General features: G+C 35.4%; 3 protein-coding genes across 4 annotated transcripts; 2 read left to right on the top strand and 1 right to left on the bottom strand.

Moving 5' to 3' along the window:
* Positions 1–740: 740 nt before the first annotated feature.
* Positions 741–5,884, top strand: kbtbd12 (kelch repeat and BTB (POZ) domain containing 12). The gene is made up of 6 exons (XM_073852120.1): positions 741–893; positions 1,144–2,310; positions 2,943–3,213; positions 3,407–3,557; positions 4,533–4,730; positions 4,864–5,884. The coding sequence occupies exons 2-6, from the start codon at positions 1,226–1,228 to the stop codon at positions 5,031–5,033; spliced, it is 1,875 nt and encodes a 624-aa protein (XP_073708221.1). The 5' UTR covers positions 741–893; positions 1,144–1,225; the 3' UTR covers positions 5,034–5,884.
* A 1-nt stretch (position 5,885) lies between these two features.
* ccdc36 (coiled-coil domain containing 36) lies at positions 5,886–9,674 on the bottom strand. Its single transcript, XM_073852121.1, has 7 exons — positions 9,619–9,674; positions 9,318–9,474; positions 8,386–8,537; positions 8,195–8,243; positions 8,017–8,104; positions 6,988–7,085; positions 5,886–6,896 (listed from the first exon to the last, which is right to left on the bottom strand). Exons 1-7 carry the CDS (start codon positions 9,672–9,674, stop codon positions 5,886–5,888), a joined length of 1,611 nt encoding a protein of 536 aa, XP_073708222.1.
* A 2,088-nt stretch (positions 9,675–11,762) lies between these two features.
* c12h1orf159 (chromosome 12 C1orf159 homolog) lies at positions 11,763–16,984 on the top strand. Of its 2 annotated transcripts, none has more exons than XM_073852091.1 (8): positions 11,763–11,815; positions 12,496–12,580; positions 13,516–13,602; positions 14,086–14,127; positions 14,241–14,375; positions 15,637–15,662; positions 15,772–15,802; positions 15,978–16,984. In XM_073852091.1, the coding sequence occupies exons 2-8, from the start codon at positions 12,541–12,543 to the stop codon at positions 16,088–16,090; spliced, it is 474 nt and encodes a 157-aa protein (XP_073708192.1). In that variant the 5' UTR covers positions 11,763–11,815; positions 12,496–12,540; the 3' UTR covers positions 16,091–16,984. The 2 variants fall into 2 exon arrangements, with proteins under 2 accessions (XP_073708192.1, XP_073708191.1); XM_073852090.1 differs by having other exon boundaries at positions 11,780–12,341.
* Positions 16,985–19,608: the final 2,624 nt, after the last annotated feature.

Raw genomic sequence — 19,608 nt, 5'->3', positions numbered from 1 at the left:
AAAAATGCTGAACAGAATTTCTGGCACCTGAATGATTTTTCGGGTAACAACACAGTATTAAAAATAAAGTGTATGTAAACTTTTAAACGGAATCAATTTTATAAATTTAAATATTATTATCTTGTGGACCATATGTAAACATTTTATGTAAAATATCTTATTCAGGGCAGTACTGAATAAAAAAATTACATGAATTGTGCATGATCCCTCTTATTTTGGTAAAATAATTAACATTTTGCAGATTCTGCAAGGTGTATGTTAACTTTTGACTTCAACTGTATATGTATATTAAAAAAAATGTTTACAAATAAAATGTGTGGGTTTAATATTGTGCAGTATTAAGAAATAATAATTAAATCACAAAGTTCTGTTTCATTGCTTCATCAATAAAATGATAATACTTCATAAATAGCTATAACTGCATCAAACGTAATGCTTAAGAAGCTCCATTAAGGAACAAATGCTTACACACAGATTGTGTGGACCCTTTAAGAGCGTGATGGGGTGAAATTTGACCTCAGCTCTTATGTACTGAGGGCCTTTCCCCGATTCATGCCAGAAATACCAAAACATAAACATTGCAAACACACTGAGCAAAATGAGAATTTATCGTTATATATATATAATCTTGTAGGCATGCTGTAATATCAAGTAATGGTTAGTGTTCATGTATACTTGTTGAATATATTTTGCTTGTTCTCCCTTTCGCCAGTTTGACAAATCATGTTCTATAATTAGCACTATTGCTTAGCTGAAATGGGCATGGAAGGTTGAGCATGCTCCCTCTCCCAGTGTTTACTGTCAGTCGCAAGGCAGGCAGCGTGTTTGTGTCGAGTGTGGGTAATGGACGAATTGTTGCCTGAAGGCAGACACCACAGGAAGCCAGAGATCTGGTACGATTCACTGATGCATGTGCTAATATAATGCAATAGACTTAGGTTGTTGTCAATACTGTGACTGATACAACAATAACTGCCTTCTTTTGACATGTCGGAGCACTGACCTGTTTAGCACTGACCCTTAGAGCAAGATAAAATTATTGGTGCATTAAAATGCGCCAACTTTCAATACGATTCTGTGGACTTTTCATTAGTATGTTGTCATTTAGCTGCATTAGCTAATAATTCTTTTTTATCTCTTCAGATAAAACTTGTGAAGGACATCCAGGATGTATTTGGGCTAACGGTAACACTACTCTAAGTTGTAAGCTGAAAAAACACCCAAAATGGATCTGAGAGCCAAGCATGGTTTAACGCTGTTGGAACAGCTAAATCGAATGCGGGATGCTGAGCAGTTAACAGATGTGGTTCTAGTCGCTGAAGGTGTTAGCTTCCCATGCCACCGTGCGGTGCTTTCTGCCTTCAGCCCCTACTTCCGTGTAATGTTCACCTGTGGCCTGCGTGAGTGTACCAACCGTCAGGTGGTGTTAAGAGACATGCCAGCCCCAAGCCTGGCCCTTCTGCTGGAATACATGTACAGCTCCAATCTTCCACTTACCACAGCCAATGTGCAGGGAATCTCTGTTGCTGCTTTTCTCCTACAGATGGACGATGTTTTCAGTCGTTGTCAGACCTACATGATTGACAACATGGATGCTTCCAATTGCCTGGGCATCTATTATTATGCCCGCGATCTAGGGGCAGAAGAATTGGCCGACCAGGCTCAGCGATATCTGCGGCAGCACTTCACTGAAGTATGCCTTGGGGAGGAAGTCCTTGAGTTGGAAGCACACCAGCTAGGGGCATTATTGGGCTCAGACGACCTTAATGTTTCACGGGAAGAGAGCATTTTGGATGTGGTGATGCGCTGGGTTAAGTACCGTCCAGGGGGTGTAGGGTCAGAGGATGAAGAGAACCGGGCCAGACACCTTCCAGAGCTCTTAAAGAAGGTACGTCTTCCACTGGTGGGTGCTGATTATTTGAAGGGGACGATGAAAAGGAACACGGCACTTCTAGCTGATGCCGAATGTCTTCAGATAATGGAAGAGGCAGTTGAAGCAGCGAGCTTGGATTCAGATGCTCCACCCCGCAGACTGAAGCTGCGCTATGGCATGGAGACCACAGATCTTCTGCTCTGCATTGGTAATGATGGCGGTGGCATTCGCTCACGTTACGGAAGCTATACAGAGCGCAGCTTCTGTTATGCTCCCAAAACAGGCCGGACTCTTTTCATCACCTCCCCACGATATGGTGACGCACTTGGATATGTCTTTGCTGGGGTGGTGACTGAGAGGAATGACATTATTGTTGCAGGAGAGCTGGGAGCAAGAAGGATGTCAAGACAGAAAGAGAGAAATGTTGAGATTTTCATGTGAGGCTTTGGCAGGAGAAAATGACAATACTATATATGTGACCCTGGACCACAAAATAAGTCTTAAGTAGCATGGGTATATTTGTAGCATTAGCCAAAAAAACATTGTATAGTTCAAAATGATTTTCCCTTTAATGCCAAAAATCATTAGGATATTAAATAAAGATCATGTTTCATGGATATATTTTGTACATTTCCTACCATAAATATATAAAAACTCAAATTCTGATAAGGATTTTTTGCACCCTCAGATTCCAGATTTGCAAATAGTTGTATCTCGGCAAATACTGTCCTATCCTAACAAACCAAGGAAAATGTATTTATTAAGCTTTCAGATAATGTATAAATCCCAAATTAAAAGAATTAACCACTATGAACGTTTTTGTGGTCCAGGGTCATACATATGTTTTCAACATCAAATATATGCAGCCAAACCTTAAACTAGGGGTTCTCAACTCTGGCCTACAAGATATTGCTGCAGAATTTAACTCCAACCTTGATCAAACTCACCTGCCTATAAAATGGGTCACAGGCCAGAGTTGAGAACCCCTGCCTTAAACCTATCTGTTCATTACAGTACAGACAGTAAAACTTACAATTTAAGAACCTATTATTTGCTACATCCCTTTCAGGTACAACAAGGAAGCTCAAGGGTCCTGGAAACAATTGAGCTCAGCAGAGTATCGTGATTCTTACGCATTGGGCTCTTTGGGAGAAAACCTCTATCTGATTGGGGGTCAAATGAAGCTGAAGAACCAGTTCCTCATCACCAACAGTGTTGAGCGTTGGTCTCTACAGGGTGGACCATGGCGTAGCGCTGCCCCTTTGCCCATGCCCCTGGCCTATCACAGCGTAGTTCGGATGAAGGGCCGCCTGTATGTGCTCGGGGGGCGGACGCCACAGGTAATACACCAAAATAGTGCAAATTTAGCATCTTTAGGGTACGATCTGCAAATATATTGCAAGAAGAGTCATAAGAATGTAACATCGATGGTGCAAACGAAACAAATAAAAACAAGTGGGGATCACAGTAACTGTCTGTGCCTTCTCTCTTTCCCTCTAATGCACCTGTCCTGCCATGTCTCATGAACGTCAGTCATACCGCACAGATGACGAGCCTGACCGTATGAGTAATCGCCTGCTTGAATATGACCCAGAAACCAACAAGTGGAGTGAACTTGGCCCTATGAAGTATTCAAAATACCGTTGCAGCGCAGTCACACTCAATGGGGAAATCTATGTACTGGGTGAGAATGTACAATGTGATAACTTACTTTATTTAAAAGTATCAGTTTTTGTGATTGTGGGTTAATATTTCCATAGAATGAGACTTGCGGATTAACTTAATATCGCTTAATGCAAGGCGCTTATGACAGTTGTCATCATTACAATGGTTTATTCACTTTCATGAAAGCATAATCTCACCTATAGTTGAAGTCAAAAGTTTACATACACCTTGCAGAATCTGCAAAATGTTAATTATTATACCAAAATAAGATGGATCATACAAAATGCATGTATCTTTTTATTACTGACCTGAATAAGATATTTTACATAAAAGACGTTTACATATAGTCCACAAGAGAAAATAAGAGTTGAATTTGAATAAAAATGCAGTGTTCAAAAGTTTACACACACTTGATTCTTAATACTGTGCTTTTACCTAAAAAGATCCATAGCTGTGTTTTTGTTGTTTACTGATAGTTGTTCATGAGTCCCTTGTTTGTCCTAAACGGTTAAACTGCCTACTGTTCTTCAGAAAAATAATTTTCACAAATTCTATGGTTTTTCAGCATTTTTGTGTATTCGAACCCTTTCCAACAGTGACTATGATTTTGAGATCCATCTTTTCACACAGAGGACAACTGAGGGACTCATATGCAACTATTACATAAGTTTCAAATGCTTACTGATGCTCCAGAAGGAAAAACAATGCATTAGGAGCCAGGGGTGCAAACTTTTGAACAGAATGAAGATGTGTACATTTTTCTTAGATGTGTACATTTTTCATATTGTTTTCATTTAGCAGTGCCATTCAGAAGCTACAGAAAATACTTTCCTAGAAGACAAAATAAGTTTAATTTACCCTGATCTTCAAATTCAAAACGTTTTAACTCCCTGGCTCTTAATGCATTGGGTTTCCCATCAATTGTTTCAATTTCGGAAATAAAGCAATATCAAAAGCATACCCCTTGAATGAATTTCAGTGTCTCCTCCTGCAGGTGGTATTGGGTGTGAAGGTGTGGATCGTGGCCAATCACGTCACTGCCTTAATGTAGTGGAGATCTACAACCCTGATGGAGATTTCTGGAGGGAAGGTCCTCCTTTACCATGGTCTCTTCTATCACTTCGAAGCAATGCATCAAATGCTGGTGCTGTTGACGGAAAACTTTATGTCTGTGGATACTACAAAGGAGCAGGTAAAATGCGTTAATATTGTAATATCAGTATTAGTTAACTTACTTCAGCCTTTAACTTGAAGTTAAATTCATGCAACCACAAAATTTAATTCAATACTTATTTACATTTACATAAACATGTCTCATTTCCAAGATCGTCACGATACCATCACTAAAGACATCCTGCAGTTGGATCCCTGGGAAAACGTATGGACTGTTGTGGCAAAGCAGGCTCTGATGCACGACAGTTATGATGTGTGTTTGGTGGCAAATCTGAATCCTCGTGGACTCATGCCCCCTCCTGCTGACTTGGTAGAGGAATGACAACACTATCCAACAATGATTTCTCATGAATTTTTTTTTTTTTTTTTTTAATTCACAAGACAACTTTTAGAAAACTGTAGATATAGGGAGAGGAAGGCTTTCATATATAGTTATGAAACCATTTTGATTTAAAATTCTGCAAGTGCATTAGTGATTATAACTATGATATGATTTACACTTTTGGATTTCAGATAATATTAGTAATTGCTGAGGTATATAGTATGAGTTAAGATACGTGTCAAATGATTTGAGATACACAGCTCAGATTAAGTAACACTCCAAAGATTTTACTTTACTAGCAAAGTAAAAATGTATTGCGTAGAGTTGCACAATACAGTCCATGTACTGTAACTTTAAGCAGTCAATGCAATTTATTAAACATGTTACAACAGCTAAATCTATGTCAAGTTTCAAATGCAAACAAAGTTGAATATATTTTAGAACTATTTTATACCTGTTGTTACATTGGGGCTGTCTAAAATATTTACAAGGCCTAAACAAATTATGCACAAATTTCTTGAATATGACATGCCTAAGTTACAGGATGTGCTTATTATGTTATTGCTTTCAAAGCATATGGTATGAGAAAAACAGAACAGAATACTTTTAGATGTAGTAAAGTCTGCCTGTTTGTGTTTAAGTTTTTATAATGTCCATACTTCAAAAAGAAAATTGAATGTAAAGCAACAGAAGAGGAACAGATGTCTATAGGAAAGTGGTTAGAGAACAAGGTTTGCATGTTCACAGGCAATCTCTAGTTTTAACATACTAAAAAAATTAACATAGGAGATACTGTAGAAAATTTCTCAAATGCAAGTGTATTCAGAATACAGTATGAAAGTATTCTGCATCTTATTCTGAGTCATCAGTGGAGTCAAAGAGCTTCCAAAGCCCACCTTCTTCTTCAATGACACTAGCTTTAGGCTCAGTCACCACATTTTCCCATTCAGACATCTTGTATTCCACCATCATTTGGGAGCTGTCTGTGTCCTCAGACCACAAACTGAAGGGGTTGAGTCCTTGTTCAGCTACACATCTGCTGACTGGTGCGATGGTTGCTTGCTGCTGTAGTTTTAAGAGATTCTCTACAACAGGCTTGTTGATGGTTTTCCAGTTGTCACAAAGAGAAGCCAAAGGCACTCTGTCTTTTTGTTCGCACTGAAGGTCTTCATTCTGCTGGCTGTCTGAGAAATTCACTGGTGCTTTTTTTCTCACCGGCTGTCTTTGTGGGAGAACCAAGGCTCTCTTTTTCCACCTGTAATTCAGTGATTTGTGGCGCCTCTTAGGTACTTTCAGTGGTGGCACTGTGGCAACAGTGGCAACAGTGACAAATCGGTTTGTCACTGACCACTGTCCTCCGTGGTCCTCGATGGATGCAGTGGACTGAACATCTACAAGTGGGCTTGAAGGTCTAGTCTCAAGCCCACTTCTCTGTGTGCACCACAATCTCTGTGAAGCATCAGGGGAAACCTCCTCGGTGACTGCTGTCTGCTGTTTTTCTACAGGCGCAGCATGTGCCTTTCTGTTTTGTGTCTTCTGTGTTGTGAGTGGACAATGGTTCTGCTCCGTAGCTTTTCCTGAATAAATGACAGGCCTGTTGCATATCGTCTTGCTTTCGTGGTGTTTTTCAGCTGACATTAAACAGAACCTCTCTAGCAAATCAGGTGATGTCTGGACCTCACTGTCAATCATTCTGGCAGATCCAGGTCCTGTCATTGGCTTGTGAATAGAGATCAAAGTGCTAAGCTCAGATAGAATTTTTCCCAGCATGCCCTGCTCCTTGCTCTGCTCTGTTTTAAGATATTCCAGATCCCGTTGGAGGTTAAGCATGCTTGAGCTCAACTCTTTTGCAGCCAGACTGCTCTGTTTAATAGAAAAAAGTGTGGCTTTAATGCAAATGCAAATATAAAATACATTTTAAAACCGATTGTTTCTGTTATATGACAGTTCTTACCTTGGTTTCCCTGTCCGCAATTTCTGTTTGTGTTTGGCTCTGCAGTGTCTCAAACTGACATGTTATACCTTCCTTCACACTGTTTAAATAACCTTCAACTGCAAAAGACAACAATGTCATAGGCTATAAATAACATCTACAACATTTAAAAAAAAAAAATTAAAATATGTATCTGCTATTACAGTTGTGGTCAAAAGTTTACATACACCTTGCAGAATCTGCAATATAGATAATATTTTACCAAAATAAGAGGGATCATACAAAGTGCATGTTGTTTTTAATACGGTACTGACCTGAATAAGATATTTCACATACATATAGTCCACAAAAAAAATTATAGTTTAATTTATAAAAATTACCCTGTTCAAAAGTTTACATACATTTGATTTTTAATACTGTGTTGTTGCCTGAATGATCCACAGCTGTTTTTAATGAGTCAATTGCTTGTCAAATGCTCACTGATGCTCCAGAAAAAACAACAACGATGCATTAGAAACCAGGGGTGTAAATGTTTTAACAGAATGAGGATATGTACAATTTTTTTTTTTTTTAGTACTGGCCTTAAGAAGCTACAGAAGAAACATGTTCCCCAGAAGACAAAATAAGTCAAATAAACCCTGATCTTCAAATTCAAAAAGTTTACACACCAAAATGTTTACAATCCTTCTGGAGCATCAGTGAGTGTTTGAATGCTCAGTTGTCCTCAGTGTGAAAAGATGGATATCAAAATCATACAGTCATTGTTGGAAAGGGTTCAAATACACAAAAATGTTGAAAAAACTTGTGGAACCTGAAGAATTGAACAGGGCATTTTTTTTTATAAATTCAGATATTATTTTTCTTTGTGTATTATATGTAAACATCTTTTATGTGAAATGTCTTATTCAGGTCAGTACTAATAAAAAAACATGCATTTTTTTTATGATCCCTTTTATTTTAGTAAAATAATTTACACTTTGCAGGTTCTGCAAGGTGCCAGCATTGGCTAACTGTTAAGAACCATCTACATATAGTTAAAACAAAACATACTTGTTTTTGAAAAAGTATCCATTTTCTCCACTACAAATTTGGTTATGTCATTACTTCCTTCAATGCGACTTAACAAAGTCTCTCTGGTCTAAAAGGGAAAATATAAGTCAAAGTCCTGTAGTATAAAAACCATGGCTTGTAATATAAACATTGCGTTTGCCTTAAATACAATACTTACGCTCTCCAGGGATTCCTGCAATTGTAGAATTCCATGAGTGAGAATTTCCCTAAAAAGGGAAAAAGAGCATTAAACAATATGTCAGAACCAAAGCAACATAAAAAAAAAATTGCAATAGGAAACTTAGAAATGGAAACCAGGATGGTTAGAATAGTTTTTCATTGTGCAAGGATCAAGAATAATCTGATTACCTTTCATATTTTTCCTTTGCTTTTCTCTTCTCCTCCTCAAATCTGTCCAACATGCCAGCAAATTTGCCACCAGTGAAGTTTGAGATTTTTCCATCACCACCGAACAAAAACGGCTTAGAACTATAACTGCTGGCCACCATCATTTCCTTCATCTGTAGAATTTAGACAATTTGGAAACTTAAAATATTATAAAATTGTACAGACTTCTTCACAACAACATTGCATTTATTTTCATTTATTAAAGGTTAGTGGGCTAAGATAAAAAAAATCAAGGACATGTTTGCTATATTATACTAGATAAAACATGGCATGTTCAACGGACCAAAATAAAAAGATAGTTTAGGCATGAAATATTGTGTTTTCACAACTTGTCTTCAATCGGCCATATTGGTGGCACTTAAAGTAAACAATGCCGCTGAACCAAATAACACTTTTTTTTGCTGCTTATTGCTACTGAAAATGGTCAATTATTGTCATGTTTTGGGCTGTACTAATCGGTTGGACCGGGAAAAACATTTGTAGTACTATAGACTTATAGACATTTGTAGTACTATAGAGTTATAACAAATTAAGCAAAAGAGTGCAAAAAACTGTCTGAGGGAAAAAAAAAAAAAAAAAAGGCATTTATGGTTGGCCAAACTGAACCACGATTTCCAGGGCAATAATCTTGACAACATTTGTGTTTGGTCTTATCACTTCGTTTTTCAAAATATTGTGCACTTTCCTGCTAACTAAGTCATTCTCTATCTGATTTAGAAGCCTCCAAATGTTTTTAAACATGGTTTAGACAGCATCAATTAGCAGAACAACGTATTCAGTTGAACATTAACCATGCAATCCATGCTGTTGCTTACATCCGAGTATCGCCAATATGGCCGCACATCCGGGTAACTGACCAAATTGTGACGTAAGTGCAAACCCTCTATATTTACCTCCTGTGAGGTATGTTGAGAACCTCTGCTCTGTCCACTCATCTCCTGAGTAAACCCTTGTGAATTGTCAGGCCACATTTGAGAGCCCAACAGAAACTGGGAGTCACTCAGACTGGAGTAGTCACTTGTTCCCAGACCCTTACCAGTTTTGGTCCCTCTATAACAAACAGAGAGCACAATAAACATAAACACTACATTATTAAGCCCTATTTCAAGGTAAATGATTAGGTAAGTGTAAAAAAATAAGAAAAGTTAGCTGAAAAATTCTCTAGTACAGAATTCAGTTCTGTAATAGACATACCCAGACGTTGCGGGGATATTCAACATCTCCTTTATATTCCAGACATTGGGCTTCATTTCCAGGCTTTGAATGTCAACACATTTACTTCCACTAGAAATAATAAACATAGAAACTACTGCCTATGTTTTTGTTTTTATTTAAACAATGACTTTATGAATAAAAATATTCTAGAATTTATCTGAGCAAACGTCAAATGTTAAGCGACGCAGACGGCTGCGGTCACCAAAGCTGAGCTAGTTTTCTTGACAAATTAGCTACACTTATTTAGTTCATTTCAAAGAAGTGACGCTTACCAGAAAATTACTTGTTTGATATGCAGAAATGATTCTGAGGCAACGTAAATAATTCTGGTGCTCGTTGATGCTGACCGTTACGGTTTAATCAAGCTACGTGTGCTTGTACGTTTTCCCGGGCTACAGAATTTAAATAGTTCACGCGGCCAGTAAACATTTACACCTATGTTTCTTCTTTATTTCTAGGGGGAAAAAAATCGCTAGGTGGCGCTATTTAAGTACTTATAATGTGAGTGGAAATATTGTGGTTTGTACCAAAGTAGAATCTATGAATGCTAGATTTATTTATTTATTTATTTTATTTTGGTATGTATGCATTTTCTTTGCATACATTTAGTCTGGTATTTACACTACCAAAATTTTTTGAACAGTAAGAATTTTTTTATTGTTTTTTAAGTCTCTTCTGCTCACCAAGCCTGCATTTATTACATCCAAAGTATAGCAAAAACAATTCTGGAAATCTTTTACTATTTAAGATAACTGTTTTCTATTTAAATATATTTTAAAATGTATTCCTGTGATTTCAAATCTGATTTTTTAGCATCATTACTGCAGTCACATGATCCTTCAGAAATCATTATAATATTCTGATTTGCTGCTCAGAAACATTTATTATTATTATGTTGACAACAGCTGAGTAGATTTCTTTCAGGTTTCTTTTATGAATAGAAAGTTTAGAAGAACAGCATTTATCTGAAATAGAAATCTTTTGTAATATTTTAAATGCTTTTATCATCACTTTTGGCTAATTTAAAGCATCCCTGCTAAATAAAAGTATTCATTTCTTATACTTTCTTTCTTTTTTATTATACAGACTCCAAGCTTTTAAATGGTATATTGTATGATGTTACAGCATATCTTTATTTCAGATAAATGCTGATCTTTGGATCGTTTCTATTCATCAAAGAATCCTGAAAAACCTGTTTTAAATATTGATAAAATGAAAACGTTTCTTAAACAGCAAATCAGCATATTAGAATGATTTCTGAAGGATCATGTGACACTGAAGGCTGGAGTAATGATGCTGAAAATGTAGCTTCGATCACAGGAATAAATTGCATTTTAAAATATATTCAAATAGAACGCAGTTATTTTAAATAGTAAAAAATATTCACAATATTACAGCTTTTGCTGTACTTTAGAACAAATAAATGCAAGTTTGGTGAGCGGAAGAGAATTCAAAACATTAATATCTTACTGTTCACAAACCTTTGACTGGTAGTGTATAAAATCATAATTCACGTTGTGATTCAGTTGGCACTGTAGTTTATTAAATGGGCATTTGCAATGACAATATGATGGTACAGTGTCTGATGTAAATCTGCTTGCAAAATTGAAAAGGTTAATGGATATGATTTATTAAACGTTCACCGATCAAATCCCACTAGTCTATCTGCGGTTACTGATCTTGTTAAACAATCACACTACTATGACATCTTCTTCAGCATATAAGCGGTGTGGTTCATCACAAACCTTGCCATTGTTGTGAGCTAATAAACTGTATCCTAGCAACCAAAACTACAAAAGCTACTACCTTCATAATAAAAGTCATAGAGCTTAGAAGATATAAAGCAACTCATCCTGATACTGCATCTCACGTCCATTAATTTCATCACGAAAACACACCGATATATTTTTGAGTAAAAATTAATTTAATGCCACAACATATAATCTCTATTCTTACGATATTGATTTCTAAAAAGTTGTTTCATACGTTACTAAATGGAATTCGCATCACAGCCTGAGCGTAAATTAATAATGATTTTTTTCTAATAATGATATAAAAAGTTAAATCTAATAATACAACAGTGAAAGACTTGTATTTTGGCAGTGCAGTTTATTAATCAGGAAGTAAGGTCCCGCTGTCAACAGATTTCTGACACATTAAAACTTGCGCTTCGCAGGTAAGCTCACGTGTTTATTATCACTAAATCTGTATTGTGTCGTCGGTAAACAAAACCGTAATGGCTGCTGTTTTATTTATAGATTGTTTTGTATCATGGCATCCTAGATATCCACACAGCAAGCTAAAGTAATTAGCCAGCTGCTCAGTAAATACTGTTGAAGAACTTGTTTGGTGGGTGGCTTGTTTGCCATACTGTACAATGCCTTCATAATTAATGGTAAAATGTCATTCTTTAGAGAATACACACCTGCCGACCCAAAAAAGAGACAAATTTGCTTTATAACTGTAGGATTAAACGCCTCGGAAGGTGTCCGGTCGCTTTCCTTGATGATGCCAAACACTTAATATATAAAATGATAAATTGACCAGAAAACGGCTTCCAACTGTGGCATTTTAGAACATAAATATAATGGGTTTGAGATCCATATTGACTCCATCTAACCCACAGGAGTAATCTCACCATGAGTAGAGTCTACTTCATCCTCAGTGCTGCTCTTTTTGTGTTAGAAATTCCAGAGACCAAGGTATCTGTTGTCTTTTCTCTTCAGGAATCATTTCACACAACATTCACTACGTGAGAGCCATAACTATTGTAAATGCATTGATTACTGTAATTCCATGCTCTAAAACGTAATTTAAGATCACTCTTAATGTATTTTGGTTATGCATGTGTTTCAGGCGCTGCTAGAAAACTCCAATGACTGCTGTGAAAGAATAAAAAGAATGAATGAAACCTGTGTGAATATTACACTCTGTGATCCTGGTATGTTTCTAATGTAATGTTATTAGTAAAACTTAAACCTTTTTAAAACAACATGAGCACATTTTGTTTCTGTGAAAAGTTATATGTGACCCTGGACCACATGGGTATATTTGTAGCAGTAGCCAATAATACATTGTATGGGTCAAAATTGTATTTTGTTTTTTCATGCCAAAAATCATTAGAATATTAAGTAAAGATCATGTTCCATGAAGATTTTCCTATCGTAAATGTATATAAAAAATTATTAGTAATATGCATTGCAAAGAACGTCATTTGGACAACTTTAAAGGCAATTTTCTCAATATTTTGCACCCTCAGATTCCAGATTTTTGGCCAAATATTGTCCTATCCTAACAAAACCATACATCAATGGCAAACTTATTTATTCAGATTTCCGATGATGTATAAATCTTAATTTGTTGGCCAGGGTCACATATGTAATTGACATAGACATTTGGTATAATTGATATATGTGACCCTGGACCACAAAAGCAGTCTTAAGTCGCTGGGGTATATTTGTAGCAATAGCCAAAAATACATTGTATGGGTCAAAATTATTGATTTTTCTTTATGCCAAAAATCATTAGGAAATTAAGTAAAGATCATGTTCCATGAAGATTTTTTGTAAAATTCCTACTACAAATATATCAAAATTTTTGATTAGTAATATGCATTGTTAATAACTTAATTTGGAGAACTTTAAAGGTGATTTTCTCAGTATTTTGATTTTTTTGCACCCTCAGATTCCAGATATTCAAACAGATGTATCTCGGCCAAATATTGTCCTATCCTAACAAACCATATATCAGTAGAAAGCTTATTTATTGAGCTTTCATATGATGCGTACATCTCAGTTTTGTAAAATTTAACCTTATGTCTGGTTTTGTGGTCCAGGGGCACATATGTATATTTTGTAACCTTGAATCCTCCTCTAGGGCTCCTTCAAGTTCAGGAGAACAGTACAACATTTTGTGTGTCCTGTGACTCGACAGAGCAGGGGAATTCAACTTTACTTAACGATAGTAAGTGCTAACACAGTAAAACACTCTTTATGCAAATGCATGCATCATTTGTCTATCTTGCTTTTTTGAAATGTTTAAGATACATTTTGGGAGTTATTTGACTCCAGGAGTCATTTGTTTCATTGTAAAGAAATAGTTCACCTAAAAATTCAAATTTGCTGCCACTGAATTTGTTTCTTTATCGAAACAATTTTGGAGAATTTGGCATTACATCACTTGTATCACCAGTGGATCCTCCGCAGCGAATGGGTGCCGTCAGAATGAGATTCCAAACAGCTGATGAAAACATTGCAATATGCTACAAGTACTCCACACAATTCCAATTAACATTTTGTAAAGTGAAAAGCATGTTTGTAATGTACATTTTTGGGTGAACTATTTCATACAACACTAGCAAGGGCTCATTTTGATTTATTTTGTTTATTATACATATGTGTTTTTTTATCTTTTGCTTTATTACATTGTTTTCATCTCCTCTTTTAGCAAGGACTAGTCACATTCTAGTACCTTTATTCACAGTGATTGGTAAGTTACTACCCTTTTTTAATGATAGTTATATGGACAGTACACAAAAACAGCTTTTAAACCCTATTTCTATATTGATTTGTACCTTTTGTGCATTGTGTCTGTCATGGCAGGTGGTCCAGGGGTTGCAGCTTCTGTTCTTCTAGGAACTCTACTGATCAGCCTGGGTCTCATCCTCTCAGTTGCATCTTTCTTTTACCTTAAGCGTTCCAACCGCCTCCCCGGTGTCTTCTACAGGCGCAATAAGGGTAAAAAAAAAAGTCATAAGTATGTATTAATGATATTTTATATATGAATATGTACAGTTGAAGTCAAACGTTTACATAGATCTTGCAGAATCTGCAAAAGGTGATCATACAAAATGCATGTTATTTTTTTAGTACTGACCTGAATAAAATTTCACATAAAAGACATTTACATAGTCCTCAAGAGAAAATAATAGTTGAATTTATAAAAATGACCCAGTTCAAAAGTTTACATACACTTGATTCTTAATACTGTGTTGTTACCTGAATGATCCACAGCTGTGTTATTTTTTTGTTTAGTGATAGTTGTTCCTGAGTCCCTTGTTTGTCCTGAACAGTTAAACTGCCTGCTGTTCTTCAGAAAAATCCTTCAGGTTCCACAAATTCTTTGGTTTTTTAGCATTTTTGTGTATTTAAACCCTTTCCAACAATGACTTTATGATTTTGAAATCCATCTTTTCACACTGAGGACAACTGAGAGACTCATATGAAACTATTACAGAAGGTTCAAGCACTCACTGGTACTTCATAAGGAAACGTGATGCATTAAGAGCCAGGGGTGTAAACTTTTAAACAGAATGAATTATGTATTCATTTTTTTCATTTAGGACTGCCCTTAAGAAGTACAGCAGATACTTGCATGTTTCCCAGAAGACAAAATAAGTTAAATTTACCCTGATCTTCAAATTCCATTCGATCTTCATTTCATCCTCCGGCTCTTAATGCAATGTGCTTTCTTCTGAAGCAACAGTGAGCTTTTGAACCTTCTGTAATAGTTGCATATGAGTCCCTCAGTTGTCCTCAGTGTGAAAAGATGGATCTCAAAATCATACAGTCGTTGGAAAGGGTTCAAATTTACAGTCTATGGTTCAAATACATAAAAATCCTGAAAAACCAAAGAATTTGTTTAACTGTGTAAACTAAACAAAAAAACAACAACAACAACACAGTATTAAGGATCAAGTGTATGTAAACTTTTGAACAGGGTCATTTTTATAAATTCAACTATTATTTTCTCTTGTGGACTATATGTAAACATCTTTTATGTGAAATATCTTATTCGGGTGACGACTAAATAAAAAGTAACATGCATTTTGTATGATCCCTCTGATCTTGGTAAAATAACGTTTTGCAGATTCTGCAAATTTCAACTGCACATATGTATTAATTAGTAGTAGCAGTAGTAGTGTTGGTAGTGTTTTGGGGTGTTTTTATTCAGGATGAGTTTTAGCAGATTGTAAAATTGTTTAATTTTCTATTCCAGCTTTTATATTCCAACCAAGTGAGACGGTAAGACATCTATAATCAATTTGTTTTTGTCTAAATGTTTTTTGATGTTTTAAATAAACACAGCATTGTGTGGATACCAAAGTATTTACTTGTTTATTTTTCTTACTAGGCTGTCATGATTCCTGAAGCTACATCTTCAGGTAAAATTTGTGAAATTTGCTTAATCTTTGTTTTGAATTTAACCAAAGTTCCAAAACATCTATTGGGAATATCTGATTATTGAAAACTTTTAGTAAACTTACTCTGTTTAATGTATACTGTAGGGTCGATGTGAGCTTTCTGTTCTTACTCATATATTTTTTAAATGGTCTACAGTTCGCAAGCCAAGATACGTCAGGAGGGAGAGGCCGTCAGCAACGTCAGCAACATCAGCATCCAGCAGTGCTACTGTGGCAACAGGAGCAGTAACCAAGGTATACAATGTGTGACCAGCCTCCAAGAGCCAGCTATTTTAAAACATGGGTATGTCCTATAGCACTGTTTTCTTATAGGATTTACTTTTATTGGTGAAACTTTCCTTTGTAGGCTACATGAAGAATGATATGTCTTGATGTAGGCTTTATCTTTTTTCTTTTCATCGAAGCCAGTTATTTATTTCTATTTATATATTTTACACACAGTACGTTGTTTCTTTTTTTTTTTTTTTTTTAAGAGACCAGGTGTTGCACTACTAGAGTATTTTTGATTGTTAAGCTATGATTCAGTCTAGTAACTTGTTTTTTCAATGAATTTTGTAATGTTTATATTTATTACCAGTATTTTTGTGTGATATTGTACTTTTGAATCTTGTGACATTGTAACTAGGATCCAAAACAAGACTTCCACAGTTAGTCATATTTGCACACAACCTACTCCTCAAACCTCATCAAATAAAAAAAGACATATTTACGTGTACCATTCGGTTAAAATAATTGTTTTGTACCTGTATACACAAATAATACATTTTCTATTAACCAATCACCACCAATTCCGTTAGCACTTACTAATGCCATATTCATATGCTGGAAGATACAGTTAACAGCATACATGTGCATGACATGGCCACGTTAACAATAGCACATTCCTCACTATATTCAACATGAAAGGTTCTGGCTTGCACCAAAGGTTTTCCCTCTAAGTCCTTAAAGTTGCAAACTACTTGTTATTACACACTATATATCTCAAAAACTATTGCCAAACACAGAGACACCTATTTATCCCATCTTTTCATTGTGTAAGACAAAAGTGCCATTAAGCGAATGTGCTAATGTATGAAGACCTACAGTCACCATTTTTGATTTTGTACATTTTATACAAACTCAGAATGTAAAATTATGAAAGAACTTAAAAAACAAACAAAATGCTTGATATCATTGTAGTGTTATAAAGAGAGTAATACACTGGTATTTCTATTTCTATTATAAAAGGACCGGAGAAGTCAGTTACTTTATTTTATAGGTGTTTATTGCAAAGAGTGGCCTTTAAAATGCCATATTATCCCTTATGCCTATATATATATTTATGGTTTACTGTGTAGTTTTTCTTATTTGTAATGGTTTTGTTTATTTAAAGAATTATTTTGATTTTTCTACTTCATTTTAGGAAGGGTATTTGAACATTGTATTGTGAAGTTGAAAAAACTTAGTATGCTGGATTAAGTAAAAAGCTAGGAATGTTTACTTGAGGTGAAGGTAATTATGTGCTTTTTTTAATGGGGATACATCAGAGCTACTGATTCTAAAAATATAACCACTTAAATTCCTAATTTCTCGTCATTTTATTGGCTGTTGTGCAGCGACTGGAACGCATGTAGATTTTGTATATGAATTCTGTTTAGATGGATGTTGATGAACTTTTTTTGTATGCTGTATGTCCTAACAGAGTGAGTATTGATCACATATTGAATCATGTTTGAAGAAGATTTCAGTGTTTACAGAAATAAAAGATATTTTGATTTATGAGAAACAATGGCGTGTATTTAAAAAAAAAAACAACTTAATATCATATAATGGCAAAATATCATCCACAGTGCACAAAATAAACAGTCCAGGTGGTGGCTGGTGTTGATCATTAAAGACTCAATTGCCATAGAGAGGTTCTGGGAAGGGTTGGGAGTGGTGGTTGTGAAACTCTTTTAGGCATTTTAATTGCTGGCGAGTAATTTCATTGTTTTATCATCTGTCGAATAATTATTAAAATAATAAAATATTAGGGCTATTGGACTTGTGTCAAAAACAATTTCAGGAAAGCGCTCCTTTGAGTGTGACCAATCACCAGTTTACATCTGTCTTTGGTAAACAGATGGACGGACTTTGATCCCATTTTCCTATAAAATTAAAAGCACTTCCTTATAAGACAAAATAGTAGATCAAAATAGAGCAAGAACCATGTGACTGCCTTTCCATTAGTTCAATCCTCTGTTTGATGTTTGTCATGTCTCACTATTTAATGCAACTGCAAACATACAAATTGCTAAGGGATTACTTACAGCATTCAGCACAAGTGAAGTCAACAATGGTTGGCACACTACTGTAAAAAAAAAACACAAAGCTTCACACGGTACACACACCCTCAGTAAGACCTCGGAGGCAGAAAAAAAAAAAAACGTGACTGTTGTTGCACATGTAAACATATCCCAGCCATTTTCCTTATACCTGGCTGCTTATCTCCAAGTGAGATGGACAGTGGTAATATAGGCTATTTAATCAAGAGTCATGTGACTTTGAAAATGATTTGAATTTATGGTCATTTTCTTTGTTATTATGTTTATGGTTATGGTTAAGCACGTGCAATGTCTTATCATTTCCCATAAGCACTGTTTTTGTGGAATCAGATGAATAACAATAAACATGAAGACTGTTGTTGTTTGTCAGCAACATTTTATTAGAAGATTGCAGTTATGTTAAAGGGACCGTTCATCTAAAAATAAAGCTACTGTCATCATTTACTCACCCTCAGTTTCTTACTTTTATTAAACACAAAAATAATGTTTTTTCCATACTATGAAAATGAATGGCTACCGTTAACTGTTTGGTCAACAACATTTTTCAAAATATCTTCTTTTGTGTTCAACAGAAGAAAGTAACTCATACAGGTTTAGAACAACTTGCGGCTTTTAATGACAAAAATTACATTTTTGGGTGAACTCACTTTAAAAAAAAACATATGTGACCCTGGACCACAAAACTAGTCATAAGTGTAAATTTGTTGAAATTGAGATTCTTATGTCATCTGAAAGCCGAGTAAATAAGCTTTCCATAGATATATTGTTTGTTAAAATAGGACAATGTTTGTCTGAGATACAACTATTTGAAAATCTGGAATCTGAGGGTGCAAAAAAATCTAAATATTGAGAAAATCGCCTTAAAAGTTGTCCAAATGAAGTTCTTAGCAATGCGTATTACTAATCAAGTTTTTATATATTTATGGTAGAAAATTTACAAAATATCTTTATGGAACATGATCTTTACTTAATATGTTAATGATATTTGGCATTAAAAAAAAATCTATAATTTTGACCCATACAATGTATTTTTGGCTATTGCTACAAAAATACCCGTGCTACTTAAGACTGGTTTTGTGGTCCGGGGTCAAATTTGAGACAAAATATTCTGTTGCAGCACCTGCCTTACTTTAAAATGAAACTATTAAATGTGAATAATGGGCTTGAACGTTCTTTAAAAGTTGTGTGAAACCATTGTTTGCTATGCTTTGTCATTCTTACGTTAACATAGTATTCAATGACACTGTGTAATTTAATCCCATCGGAAAACCAGTTTCCTACTTCCCTCTTTGTCATCCATCCTACTTTTCCATAATTTGCACATGTACGTGTTTCAGATGGTGTATGTGTAAAGGAGGGGTGGAGAATCAGCCAGAAAGAGAGAGAGAACAAGCTAATGATTTATGGTTTAACTCACCTGAGTCACAGCTCAGAAGTATATTTCAAACTACTGAAGAACAGGTA

The sequence above is a fragment of the Garra rufa genome, chromosome 12 (assembly GCF_049309525.1).
Source record: "Garra rufa chromosome 12, GarRuf1.0, whole genome shotgun sequence".
Lineage (NCBI taxonomy): Eukaryota > Metazoa > Chordata > Actinopteri > Cypriniformes > Cyprinidae > Garra > Garra rufa.
Note: the sequence above shows the minus strand (reverse complement) of the source record. Positions and strands in the feature narration are given on the sequence as shown.